This window comes from Labrus bergylta, chromosome 14 (assembly GCF_963930695.1).
Source record: "Labrus bergylta chromosome 14, fLabBer1.1, whole genome shotgun sequence".
Classification (NCBI taxonomy): domain Eukaryota; kingdom Metazoa; phylum Chordata; class Actinopteri; order Labriformes; family Labridae; genus Labrus; species Labrus bergylta.
Genome location: NC_089208.1, coordinates 8,273,417 through 8,287,667, shown reverse-complemented (window position 1 = coordinate 8,287,667; position 14,251 = coordinate 8,273,417). Strand labels below are relative to the sequence as shown.

The 14,251-nt window shown below is 39.9% G+C and overlaps 1 protein-coding gene across 4 annotated transcripts in view; it reads left to right on the top strand.

Moving 5' to 3' along the window:
* abr (ABR activator of RhoGEF and GTPase) overlaps nt 1–14,251 on the top strand; it is a 138,682-nt gene that overhangs the window by 72,297 nt on the left and 52,134 nt on the right. For all 4 annotated transcript variants that reach the window (XM_020653784.3, XM_020653785.3, XM_020653786.3 and 1 more), the window contains 5 exons: nt 605–665; nt 7,771–7,823; nt 8,898–9,038; nt 9,815–9,936; nt 13,257–13,425. In XM_020653784.3, coding sequence (XP_020509440.1) covers nt 605–665; nt 7,771–7,823; nt 8,898–9,038; nt 9,815–9,936; nt 13,257–13,425 — 546 coding nt within the window. The remainder of the gene's footprint in view (nt 1–604; nt 666–7,770; nt 7,824–8,897; nt 9,039–9,814; nt 9,937–13,256; nt 13,426–14,251) is intronic.

Here is a 14,251-nt window from a genome sequence, read left to right as displayed (position 1 = left end):
TATTTTTACTTTAAATGAAAAAAGAGATGTATTCAGTATAGTAATATAAATTCTATTGGGGATTTCAGTATAAAACAAACCTCTTCGAGCTTCAAGAGCATTGTATTTTTAATTGTTTTAATACCTCAAGCCTCTGTTTCCTGTTGTGTTTTCATCTTTTAATATATTCCCTTGCAGAAATCTAGCATTGTAGAACTTTTCAAAATGTTAGCGTTGAGGTACATTATTTTAAACATGCAACGATCAAATATCATATCTTTTCATATATTTTCTCAATGGTTCCAAAGCCAGAAAATGTTATAACCCTTAAGTATAATTCACATCAGAGCACTCAGCTGAAAGTGGACTTTTAAGAGTTAGTATGATCTTATCTCATAATAACTTATTTAAATATTTGTAACACTCATTTCCTGTAAGGTACATTTTCAAAGGTTGCAAGGTTCAATCCTCCTTCAGCTGCCTCAGTCTGCTGCAGTGACCCTATACTTCTTCATTAGCTCTCCACTCAGCCGGACAAGTAGAGAGCTGTGTGTGTGTGTGTTTGTATGCATGGTTGTGTGTATGATTAATGAAATTGATCTTCCCTCCCCTCTGTTTCTTTTAGAACCTCAAAGTAAAAGGGCCTAAAGGCTCCAAAGATTGTACCACAACTGTTTCAATGGAGGGTAAGTGCGTCGGGTAGTGTTATTGTGTGTGCGTGTGCGTGTGCGTGCGTGCGTGCGTGCGTGCGTGCGTGTGTGTGTCCTTGTGCATGTATGTCTGTCTAAGCTGACGTGCTGCTTTAAGACTCCAGTCCGGCCCCTTCTACTTGTGTATGCAGTGACAGTCTTTTGAAGGAAAACTGGTGTGTTTAAGCGCTCTCTCTCTCACACACACACACACACACACACACATACACGCACACACACGCACATCCGCACACACACTCTTCCCTCCCTCTCTCCCCCTCTCTCTCTCACTTTCTCTCTCTCTCTCTCTCTCTCTCTCTCTCTCTCTCACTTTCTCGCTCTCTCTCTCGCCCCCTCTCTCTCTCACTTTCTCGCTCTCTCCCCCTCTCTCTCCTTGTCTCTGCCTAAGAGAGGAGGCAGTGAGCAGGAGAACAGAGTGAGGAGAAAAGATGAGGGATATGGAGGTGCTTCTGGTCCTCAGGCTGTGTTGTAACTGCACATACGGTAACGTCTGCATGATTTGACTCCTTTGACGTTGGAAACTTGGAGAGATGTTTTTCCTGTCATATTTCTAAGAGCCAGGATGTCAACATTGTTGTTTCTATGGTTGATTTGTAGTGTACCGTATTTGATATGAAGTTGGGACGGTTATTAATAAGCTGCCAGACTGAGTTGGGATCCCAGCAAGGTGATGGGATCCCAGGTGATTTTTTGGAAGCCTTATGAACTGATGCTGATAGTCTCAGTGCTTAATTTGCCTTTTTATTAACGTTCATTTGCCACAGCCCACGCATTGAGCCTTTAAAATGAGTTTCTTTTGAAGTGTTGGGGCTGTGTTCTAGCTGCCGGATTTCACAGCTCACTGGGACTGTCAGACTTCAACTGTTCATGTCTTTAAGTTCCAGAATGTATAGGAGGAGAGCAGCTTTTTGTGGATTTGTTTAAAGGCAGGGCACGTTTAGTCTGTATAGGGACTGCTTTGCCCCAGACTGCTCCTGATAGAGAATACTTATCATCAGAGGATCGGAACAAGTCCGAACAACTTGCAAGAGAACCTTATGTGTGTATTAGGAAGAGGTTGTGTGCCAAACTTTAGCTTTGTCTAAAGAGATGGAAGACCTCTCTCTGCAAGTGTAACTAACAATCAGTCGTTTGGGTCTTTAAAAATTATGCAATGATGAGCAAACATGATGAGCGGACAATGGTATGGGTTTGTTTGGCCGAGAGAGGGGTGGGTGAGTGTTTTTTTTAAACGTGTTAATCAGCACCATGTACCTGTGAACTGTCTGTTAATTTATACATTGTGAGTGAGGAAGAACTCACTAATCAGCTCACCTTAGAAACGGTGTAAACATGACGTTTGCCAGCAGAATTCGTTTCATCTTCATAGTTTATAATATTTAAATTTTCACACATTGACTTCTGAAAATGATTTGAAAATGACAGGACATCCTGCTCCTGAAATCTTCCTGAGTTTCTCTACCACACATTCCTCACTGCAGGAGATTTTCCATGTTGTTCGGGAGAGGAGTTTCATGGAAGTCAACACATAAAGTAAAAGATGGCTGTCAAAGATATGATGTGTTTTTATTCTTCATATCGATGCTACGTGTAATCGAACATACAGAAGTTTTAAACTAATGAGTGGATACGAAAACGCAAGCAAGCGGAAAAACCGATGTGTGAGAGTATCGAACCAGTCACTCAGGGGTTGCATGATATAAACGTCTTAACTCCCGCCACCTTGCTCAAGGTGATTTTCCCTGATTTCCACCGGAAAGTGTTCTCACATCCTGACATCTTCCGGAAATATCACTAAGAAGACTGGCTGGAAAAGGATGGAAAAATAAACCTGTTTTCGTTCACACCCTGAAACGTTCAAGTTATTAAGGTTTATAAAAAGATACAAAGGAAAAAAAACGAATACTCTCAGCATTGTCTCCTGTACATGTAGTTGAGCATCAGAGCCAAGCAGGGTCGGTCACATCTAGAAATGGTTTACAGCTTCAAACTATTGTTATATACTCTTGAAAAAGATTATTTGTATGGCACCGGGCATTCGTTATTTCCTGTGTCCTGTGGAATAAACGCAAAGGCCCAAAAAATTATCTAAGAAAGAAAAAGGCACCTTAACACCGTGATAATCAGGCACCAGGACTACTTTTGCTTCAACTCAAATGTCGCTGATGCGAACATTTTTCCGCTTGAAAATCTTTATTGTATTATTAAAAATCATTCTCAGTCTGGGTTGTAAAGCAGCATGACCCTGGTTTCACATTCCCTCAACAATCAGTGCTGGTCAGCACCCAGGACAGCTGCTTTCATTACTGTTTGTAATATGGTTCCTTAATTAGCTGCTGAGACAATCAGGGGGATTCCTCCACCTTATCTCAGAAAGTGGCGTTCTCTTTCTTCTCCCTCCATACAGTACCTCTTTTATCATGCTGTTCCCCCATTTGCCTTCTACCCTTCTCTCATCCATCCATCCTTGTAGTTTCTATATGATTAAACTGGACCCCAGCCAAATGAAGGGATGTGAGCTTTTGTGTTTTTTCTTCTTCATTGCAATAATTTAGTTTGTCAAGCTTGTTTATAACAAAGTAAAGTCCAGAGTTTCATCTGCCCTCGACCCGCTAATGAATGGATGCACATAGCAACACAAGTACTAAATCAAGCAAGCATGTGACATCCTCTCTTTTCCTTAATCTCTATTCTCCCCCTCTCTATTCATCATTTTGCCTCCTTTATTTTTCCTCTCCTAGCACGCTCCTTGTGTCCTCCTCGTCCTCCGTCACGGCTCATGGCTGGCGGGGAAAGCTGATGTCTTGCCAAACGCTTGAAAGCAGGCGGTCCCTGAGTCCTAGCTGTAGACCCGTGAAGTGTTTGTGTGTGATGTGCCTGTTCAAAGACTTCACCCCACATGGTCTATCTATCCCCTTGTTAGCGAAGATGAACCACATGTCCGTCAGCCAAGTTGTCAAGGCGACCTTGAGAACAGGACCAATCAGAGGCACCTCGCGGTGGCAGGTCATCGACTTCCAATAATCTGCCTCTCGCTCTGATTCTCTCTCTACTCATTAGTTTCTGACTCTTGACTGGACATTGAACTTTAGTTCCCTGTAAACATTCTGTCCTTGTCTATAAAATGCACTTAAAAGACTCAAAGCCATGTAGCAGCATGAATTGATCCTGCATCAGTACTGTAATCACACGTAAGAGTCCTAACTACAGTATTTAGAAGGTGTCTGACTGCATTCAGCGAATGAGAACATTTAATGACCGAATAGTTCAGATTTCTCCGTCTATAAGGTTTATAATGCACAGAAGAAATAGAAGACAAGTTAAGAGAGAGAGAGGAAATACTAAGGTTTCTTATTCCTGTCATCTGAAGATCATATAGTACCCGAGAGCAGCACTATATATTCATTTTCGTTGTCTCTTTTCTTTACTTCTAGTGTTGCCTGAACATTTCATAATAAGATATAATGATAGGGGCAAACACTTTACATGTGCTGGTCATTGTAAACAGTCCAACTAGTAGCCTGAGACTTGAGAATGATCTTTGACTTCAGAGACTATGAGATCGATTTCATTTAATGCAGATGTCTGCTTTGACAGGATTGTATTTTGGCCAATGTTCAGCCTCTGTTACCTTACAAATTGGCTTTTTTTTTCCTGCCTACAATCAATTAAAATGTGTCATTTCTACAGAAAATACATATAAAAACATCCCAAACAAAAATCTTGTCCGTGACTTACAGATTCTGCATTCTTCTTGGTACCTTAACTCAGTGTTTAAGGGGACTAATCTACCACAAGCCATTAAGAAAAAGCCAGATTTTGCTTCAACTCAAATGTTCACTATGTTTCTGGCGCTAACATATTTCCCCTTTAAAATCTTTATTGTATTATTAAAAATCATTCTCAGTCTGGGTTGTAAAGCAGCATGACCCTGGTTTCATACTCCCTCAACAATCAGTGTAAGTCAGCACCCAGGACAGCTGCTTTCATTACTGTTTGTAATATGGTTCCTTAATTAGCTGCTGAGACAATCAGGGGGATTTAACTATAAGTATCTATATAGCTATTTAAAATTCAAATATGCTTTGTTAGTAGGGGTGAAAATTCCATAACAAAGCAAGATACGTGACATGTGGTCCACGATAACGATATGTTTCAGCAATTCTGCGAAAATGAATAAAGTGTAAGAAAATGATTTAATAACAAGTCAAGTCATGTGAATAACTGAAGAATATAACATGCCCCTTAAAAGAGAAAGTGCAGGATGTATTCTTATGAAGCTTTAGCTCTATAACTTATTTTCACTGTTGTCTGTCATTATCTGTCTTCTTCTTTAACCTGCTCTCAACTTCTTCTTTGGCCATTCAACTTCAGTTCACATCCCCTCATTCATGTCAGGACGTCACCACACAGACACATGAAGTTAGGATTGCAGACCCCTGTCAAATTAACATGGAAATCGGTTTAGAGTGTCTTTTTTTTTTTTTTTTTTACGTATGAAAATATCAATATCTGAAACCAGCAAATAGATAATTGCATCACATTGATTTATTGCACTATCTTCATTTAACCATTGGTTAGAACACCTGAATAAGCTAACCAGGCCTGTGTGTACTGATACTTAGGTTTGCTAGCAGCCGTAAAAAGGTTTCATTATTTAAAAAAAAGATTTATTTTTGGGCTTTTTGTGCCTTTAATGGAGAGATAGCACAGTTGATAGAGTCGGAAATCAGGGCGAGAGAGAGAGAGTGGGGAATGACATGCAGGAAGGGAGCCACAGGTGGGATTCGAACCTGGGCCGCCCACTTGGAGGACCATGGCCTCCATACATGGGGCGCACACACTGACCACTGAACCACCAGCGCCCCAGTAAAAGGTTTCTATTACCGTATTTTGACTGAAATATCTCAACATGTTACGACCACATTCTTAAAACTACAGACATCCCCCTCAGCTTCAGCTTCAGCTTCAGCTAACGTTAGCATGCTGCTAACTTGCTTATTTTTTTTAGGCATGCTGGCATTGACATTGTTTGCTGAAGCTACTAGCATAGCTGCATACTCTTGTTAATTAATATAAACACAAAGAATCAATAGAGCTGATTCACTGACTACAAAAACCGGCTGACCTGCTCACAGCTTGAGAACTTAAGAACACTTCTTTAACATTGGATACTTAAGTTGTATCCATGCTTACCTAAAGTCACCTCCCACAAAGTGCCTGTACCTTACATGAATACAAACCTGCATATGCACATCATTAGAGGTGTTCACATGGCTTGTCGTCAAAGCAGGTCTTCTTGTTATTCCTGCAGGAGTCACAAGTGTTGGCTCAATGAACCAGGACCACTGGTGGGCTTCACAGTGTTAATAACCAGAAGGTGGAGTAACTTCAAAGAGCATCAGCAAGGCCCTCTGGAAGATTCTCTTTAATCTTATACTGTAGCTGTGTGTGTATGTATGTGTGTGTGTGTATGTATGTGTGAGTGTGTGTGTATGTATGTGTGTGTGTGTATGTATGTGTGTGTGTGTATGTATGTGTGAGTGTGTGTGTATGTATGCATGTTTGAACATATGAGAATGTGTTTGTAGTTCAATATGACGAGCCCTATCGGATGATCTGAACATGCTCCCTGTAGGTTTCTTTCATTTCTTGTATCACAGATAACATACAGTCTAAGAACTGAGCTACTGTAAAGTTTTTGAATAGATAAGTGTAACACGTGAGGGGATGGGTACCACTGTTTGGACCATCTCTGTGGGAGCAGAGCGCCGTCCTGCCCTGCATACAGAATGCACCGTGCGTCATCACTCCCTGTTTCACTCGGCTTCCTTTTCTTCCCTGTAATTGAAAAATCAGTTGCTTTAAGTCTTTCACAATTCTCAAATGGAGATGAGCTTGATCACAGGGTGGAACATTGTCAGCTGCTTTTCAGATGTTACACCCTTGTGGGTCTGTTGTGTTTTCCCTTTACATACCTTCAGTTGTTTTTGAGCAGAAAATGAGCAGAGCAACATTATTCTACATTTCTTTTCATTAAACCTCCGTGACACCAGTGGCATTATTATTCTGAGACCTTGAGATGTTTTTGGCATTTTCATTACAGGGCTGCTGGAGCGCTAAGTCTGACAGGAGAAACCTGCCTCCCCCTCTCTACTCTCTCTTTTTTTTTTATATTTAGATCTATATGTGTGTTTGCGTTCTGATTCATCACTCCCCATCTCATCTGTCATCTCGCACTGCCGCCCATCTCCCCGGTATAATCCTTTATCTCCATTGTATTTCTGTCTCTCCCTCTGTCCTGTATGTGGGAGTTTCTCACCTAGAGCTGTCATGTATGTCAGACCTGCTGCTGTTCACACCAACTCGGCAGCAAACCGCTACGTTTGGTGGTGGAGGCTTAAGTTGTGATTTAGAGATTTGAAAGGTGGCGATTTTACACAATCTGTGTTTTATATATACATTCTATGTATAGATACATGCTTTTATTTGTGCTCCTTATATTGATATTGATTTAAAAAAAAAAAAAACTCTGTTAAAGTCCAGTGTTTGGGCAGGCTGTAGTCTACCTAGCAGCATATTAAATATTCACAGGAAGCAAACACTTCAGGAACCAATAGGAGGCTGCAGCACCAACCCCAGAGGTGGACTGCATGTTAAGCAGCCTGCCTTTAGACTCAAGTGGGTTTGTGTTTGTTCTTACCTTCATTGTGCATGAAAAAAAAAATCTGCAACACAGTCCTATTCGATTTTAAAACAACACTCATATGATGCTCTAGTGATCTTCTTAAGGAAATTGTATTCTTGTTAATTTCCCTTCACAGGGAGGTCAAATACACACCGAGCAGAGTCGGTGTTGGTTTGGGTTGAAGTCATATTGTCAGCTTCTCTATAGGTGCTGTGTTTAACTCGGCATGAGAAAAGTGCAGGAGGGTTCGCCCTTGTTCCGGCTTTTGAGCTCTGACCTCCAGTATGTGAATATGTTTTTGTTTATGTGTGTCTGTGTGTGATTGTGTGTGTGTGTCTACAGGCTTGTGTGTAAGCGACATTGACTCACCCCTCTCCTATTCTCTCCCCACAGCTCTCCTTTACAAACCCATTGACCGTGTTACCAGAAGCACCCTGGTCCTTCATGTGAGTAAACAGCGTGCATTTCCTGGGATTTAAAGGATCTTTCAAATAAAACAACAAAAAAAAGTGTTTGGTTGAAGGCCCATAATGTAACAGTTGTTTAAACAAAGACAGGTTCCCCCGAATTAAAAATTATAGAATGGTTGAGGTCCAAATATTATCTAATATGTCACAAAACAAACAAGTTTTGGGCTATGAATTCAAGTTTGCCTCTTCTCTTCTCTCCAATCGCTTATCCACCAACCTTTTTTATTCATTTATGACCCATTCTGAGGCCCTGCTCCACAGTTTGGGAATCAATTAACTCGCTAACGGTCTATAGGGCTCATATAAAAGATGTTCAATGAAATCTCACAGGAGTGTTTTTAAGGCAGAACCAGTATTTTGACCAGTATACCACATCTAAATGTGTGTGTTTTCTTGAAAGAGCGTGTTCCTGTCAGTCATGCAAATTAAGAGGTGGTGAAAAAACATTTTGGGGGTGGGGGGGAAGAGACAGCTGCTCATTGCTCATTGGCCTGCTGGACGGAGGAGAGCAGCTCTAATCAAAAGGAGGAAATGAGATTCTCAGAGATTACTTATGCATTCAATAAGAGGCATGTGTGGACGTGATGTGCAATTATGTTTTGAATAAGAAAACAGAATCGTCTGTCCACTTTAATGCTTCTATAGATTTTTGTTAGAAAACGATAATGCACTTGAATGTCTCACTGACTGCGAGGTGTTTGCAGACTTTAGAGAGACGACCTCGAAGAGGAAATGATCAAAGGGAGGCAGTGCTCAACTTACAATGAACCTCCTCCACTTCTGTAGACAAAGCTTGATATAACATAAAGTTGTCTAGAGAGAAAAAGAAAATCAGTCAAAAATATGAACTTTTCATGCCTTTGCTCGAAAGTTAATACATGTTTTCTAGTACTGACTTTCTGCCCGGGCTGAAATGTTTCTCAAATACATTATTTATAACTCATGTGTTCCCTGTTGTGATAATCCTGGTATTACAACTATTTCTATGCTTTTACTGTGTACATGTCTTCGTAAAAATGAAAAACATGTTTGTTTATGCATTTGTTGCAGGATTTACTGAAACACACTCCTAAGGACCATCCAGACTTCCCCCTCCTGCAGGACGCTTTGAGGATATCGCAGAACTTTCTCTCTTCCATCAACGAGGAGATCGACCCTCGCAGGACAGCTGTGACCACACCCAAAGGAGAGGTGTGTGCATTGATTGTGTGTTTTTGTGCAAATGATTCACTCAAGTATAAATGACACTACAACTTAGAACAAGTATTTTTAATGGCCCACAAACAGCTAGAACTCACATACTGTACTTACCTCCTATACTAAATATAATCACATTCCCATCTATCTTGTCACAGTGAACTAGGAGCCTTGTATATGGGTGATTTTCTTTAAATTAAGGTGATGTGTCAGATTCAAGGAAAATGAGAGACTTAATGTTCAGTGGCTGTTATTATTGTATTTTTAAGATTTATTTTGGGGCTTTTTATGCCTTTATGGTAGCGACAGACAGGGCAATTGAGACAGTGTTGGAAATCGAGTATAAAGAGTGGGGAATGACATGTGGGAAAGGTGCTGCAGGTCGGATTGGGCTGCCCGTTTTGAGGGCTTCAGCCTCTGTACATGGGGTGCAGGAACTAATCGCTAGACCACAGCAGCCCTGTGTGGCTGTTATAAGAAACATATGTAACTGTCAGGCCTTCAAGAAAATCATTACTAAAACATTTATATGAAAATGGAATGTGGATCTGACTGGCAGCTTGGGTACTACTTTTGGTGTTTTTTTCACTCTGACCTTGTTGAAAACTTGACATCCATAATTTAAAAATAGGAGTTAACAAAGCAGTGATTTCCTCACATTTTCTTGTTAGTGTTTGCTTTAATTAACCTGAAATAGTTTGAACATGAGGTATTTTGAGTGTATCAGCATGTGGTGGTAGAACATGAGTTGATGTGATGTGTTCTCTCAGGCCCGTCAGCTGGTGAAGGATGGCTTCCTGGTGGAGGTATCAGAAAGCTCCAGGAAGCTACGACACGTTTTCCTTTTCACCGATCTGCTGCTCTGTGCCAAGATGAAGAAGACCGCTGTGGGGTGAGGAGTCCACTTTACCTTTCCATGTCAATTTTTTAAGAGTATTAAAAAAAAAAAGAGGATTTTTCACAGTACCTTTCAAAATCTCTTTCAAGAATGTGTTTCCAACTAGTCACTCATTCTGCCTTCCACACCAGCTCCTCCTGAACCTCTGACTGTGTGATACAGAGAATGACATCAACATAGAACAAAAGCTCTTGGCTCACATTCACAAACGTACTTAGAATACTCTACAGAGAAGTCCTAACCTGGCTTAAAATGTCAACTGTGAGCCCTAGCTCAGGAGTTATTTTAGGAGCTAGCTCCGATCAACTCTGAGCGAGGAAGGAACAGAAACGTTTAATCTCAGTGAGGAGGCTTGTTGCTAGGTATGACACGTTCTTTCAAAAACTGTGATTGGTTGATCCAAAAAAGAGGGAACAAAAGTCTCAAGATTATTTTGGTGATAATGGGAAATTAGAATAGAATAGAATTACTTTATTGATCCTAAAATGGGAAATTGTGGCGTTACAGCAACAGGTTATCCAACACACAATATGAGTAAAAAAAAAAACACAATGTTAGCAAATCTAAACATAATATAATATTAAATACAAAGTAAATAAGCACTAAAAATATCAAAACTAAGAATGTGAATATATACAAGCAGGATTTAACTAAGCATTACTAGTCTTAAATAGGAAGATTAGATGTAAATGTGCAAAAACAGAGTCGTAAATGGACAGTGTTGATATAAGTTGAAGTGCATGAGTGTAGACATATTATAAGCAGAAACTATACAATATAACGGCGACGACAGCCCAATGAAGTGAACGTGAGTGCAGGGATAATTTGTAAATTCAACATGTGCAGAACAGATTACAGTATAGAGAGACAGATATTATCATGATGAAGAATCAGTGATTAGCTGCACCTGTGGAGGTAACCACATGCAGGCCTCACTTTGCACTAAAACATGGACTGAAATGTGCAAAACTCATTTCTGTCTGTTCAGCCCGTCTGCACCCCTTCTGTTCTCTGTGCGAGTCCTACCTTTTATTTATTTGCTCATGTCAATTAGCCATGCCTGATAACTGTCGTACTTACTCTTTCTGATATTTGAGGCTGTGACAGATCTGTGATTGTTTGTATGATCACCTTTCTCTCCGGCCTCTTAGAAAGTCCTCCTCACTGCTCCTCACAATTTTCCCCTGAGGAGTTCTATTAAGGGCGAGGATGCTTTGTGAATAACTTTAATCTCTACTAGAATCTTGTCTTCAATCTAAAGAGAAAATCAGAGAACATGTCATGATACTAAGAATTTTGTCACACTCTTTGTACTAATGAATCTCTGTGAATACGTTCCCTGGTCTCTCTGTGTGAGAGGCTTTTTTTATTTCTCTCCTACGAACAGAAACACTATCAGGCGTTTCACCTCGGGTATATTGAGAAAAAAAAAGAAGCAGATATTTATAGCCAATAGAGAGCGTTAACGAAGGTGTTATTCAGATAAATGTGCACGCTCACACTGATGGTGCTCTGTTCCAGGAAGCAGTCTGTTTGTGCGTGACACGTCTATTTATTAAACGTCACTTTAACAAGGGCCGCCTGTTGCTCTCCTCGTCAGCACAGCGGCCGCTGTTAGCCTGGTTGTGTCTAATTACGCCTGACATTCACTAGTTGTGTGTGACATTTGCAGCCACTTCTCACTTGCAGGAACACAAAGCGTTGCCATAACTACCAGACCTGTAAATCAGACCATTTATGTCTGTGGTATTAGCTCAGCAGTTCCCTTGCAGAAACCCCCCCACACACACACACACACACACACACACACACACACACACACACACACACACACACACACACACACACACACACACATTTAGAGGAGAGCAGCCATCCAGAAACTCAGTCACCATGAGTTAATTCACTGAGGATCTTAAAACCATAGTAACCTCTGATTATCTCACCCCTGTCATTCCTGGGCTCTGTCATATTCACAATGACTCTGCTGCTTCATGTTCCACTTCTTGAACCCATATTTTATCTTTTTCTTTAAAGTTATTTCACATTTTCTGTTGGAGATTTAACACGATGAGCCTACTTTCAGCCTTTTATTTGTATGCCTTTTACAATATCTGCAAGGGTGCGTTCAAGTGTAACTAGATCTGCTGTGTGCAGAGAGCACACTACAATGAAAATGAATAGACGGTCTGTATAACAAAAAAGATTTCCCAAAGGCCAGAGAGCATAGAGACACAAAAGCAGCTTTTTTGAAATAGAATAAGGGCAGGAGTTTCGAGGCTTGGGAGTGGCTTTGTGGGTTGAAAAATTTATGAGGTTGTAGTATAAAGAACTTAAAGATCATATTTCCTGTTTTACAGTTACTTACCTTTAAATAGAAGTCCAAGTTACAAAGAATCAAAACAAAAACATGTGTGAGCTAAGGTATAAGGTCACAGTAAAAAAAAAAAAAGCATGTGTCATCAATATTTGCAACAAGAAGACTTCAATGTAATCCACTGACCACTCCTTTTCTCCCTTCCTGCTCCTTTAATTAGTAACGTACTTTTCCTTTTTTTCTTTTTTAACCTTCCTGAAAGGCCTCAGATTTATCTAAAGGATATACAGTTTTCTTTTTGTTATTGACTCTCATCGTCAAGCCATAAGACTGACTGGTGATACGTTTACAGTGCAGCGACAGGAAAGCTAATGAAAGCCTCATCAGTGATGATGCAGATCCATCTCCTCAGCCTTTAAATACGGAGTCCTCCTCTGAATGTGAATCCTTTTTATTAATCATATAGCTTTGCAGCTCCATGAATTAGCTGTTTATTGTGAAGTGTTTGGAGCTGAGGTCAAACTAGCAGAAGAGAAAAGTTCTATAAATGTGTGCAGTGCTCTCAATCAGCCTGTTAGTGTCTCTTGTTTCTGTCAGCTGGCAGAATGTTCTTTTCTTCTTCTTTTTTTATTATAATGATATGTATGGATTTGAGAAGTTAAACTTCTTAAAAGTAATGATTTCTCAAAATGAGGCCAGAGCTACATAATTGATGGCATTTCTAAGCTTCCTTAAATACTGACATCTATATCGGTGCATCTTTTACATATTTAATGAAAACGGCCATCTGGAGACAAACTTCACTTGTTAGAGAATGTGTTTTATGAATTACTCAGTGTTTAACATGTGTTTTCACTGTCTTTGGTTCTCCGATTATTAAAAGCATCCTGATTCCTCAAATGATTTGTTGAATTATAAAGAAGTTTTCTTATATGATTTTTTTATTAATTAAAATCTCCTTCTTGCCTCCTCCTTTGCCCCCCTTATCCATCCGCAGTCGCCACCAGCAGTATGAGTGCAAGTGGTACATCCCTCTGGCAGACTTGACCTTCCAAACCCTGGACGACTCCGACTGTTGCCCCAGCATCCATGTTCTGCCCGAGCACGAGATCGAAGAGATGAAGATCAAGATATCAGTCCTAAAGAGCGAGATACAGAAAGAGAAGGTAATCCTGTTGGTTTCATTTTAAACTGAATCCAGGGCATTCCTATGACTGAGACTAGCACAGCCAGTTAGTGAAGAGCTATTGATTGATTGATTGATTGACATCCCCTACATTAAATGTAGATACATGACTAAACAAGTCAACTATAAAACTATGAAAAGTCAACCTGAACAACATCAATATTCATGATATCCAAAGCAAACAGTACATGACCTTAAAGCAGGAGGATGACACTTTCCTCTCCTATACATTATCTACTTTAAACAGCTGCTTCTTAACAATATCAATATAACAATATCCCCCCCCCCCCGTGACAAAACAGAGGACTCTTCATAAATTAATTTTATTTAATTTTTTAAAATGTGTAATACTAATAATATGAAAGAGAGTAAAATATTTGAGTATCGAGTATTCAGCCATTTAAAAAAAACTCTAATGCTAACCCTACAGAGACATCTTTAAAAATGTATATGTAATATATACAATTTATGGATGTTTTTATTTTATTTTATGTGGCAAACAATATAGAAGTTATTGACATATGTAACTTAACACTGTGGGAATGACTCACTGTGAAAGGAAACCTCCTAACTAAAGTAAAGTTTCTCTATATGGTCATGTTGTGTTTGGATGGAAATACCATTATCTTCTTCCATACAATCAATCAATCAATCAATCAATCAATCAATCAATCAATCAATCAATCTTTATTTGTATGCCACACAGGCTATTAACTATATTTAAGACCAGTGGAGCTAGATAAGAAGGAATGGTAACTGGACCACTGAATGGGTCATGGAAAGCGGATGAAACTGCTCACAGAGCC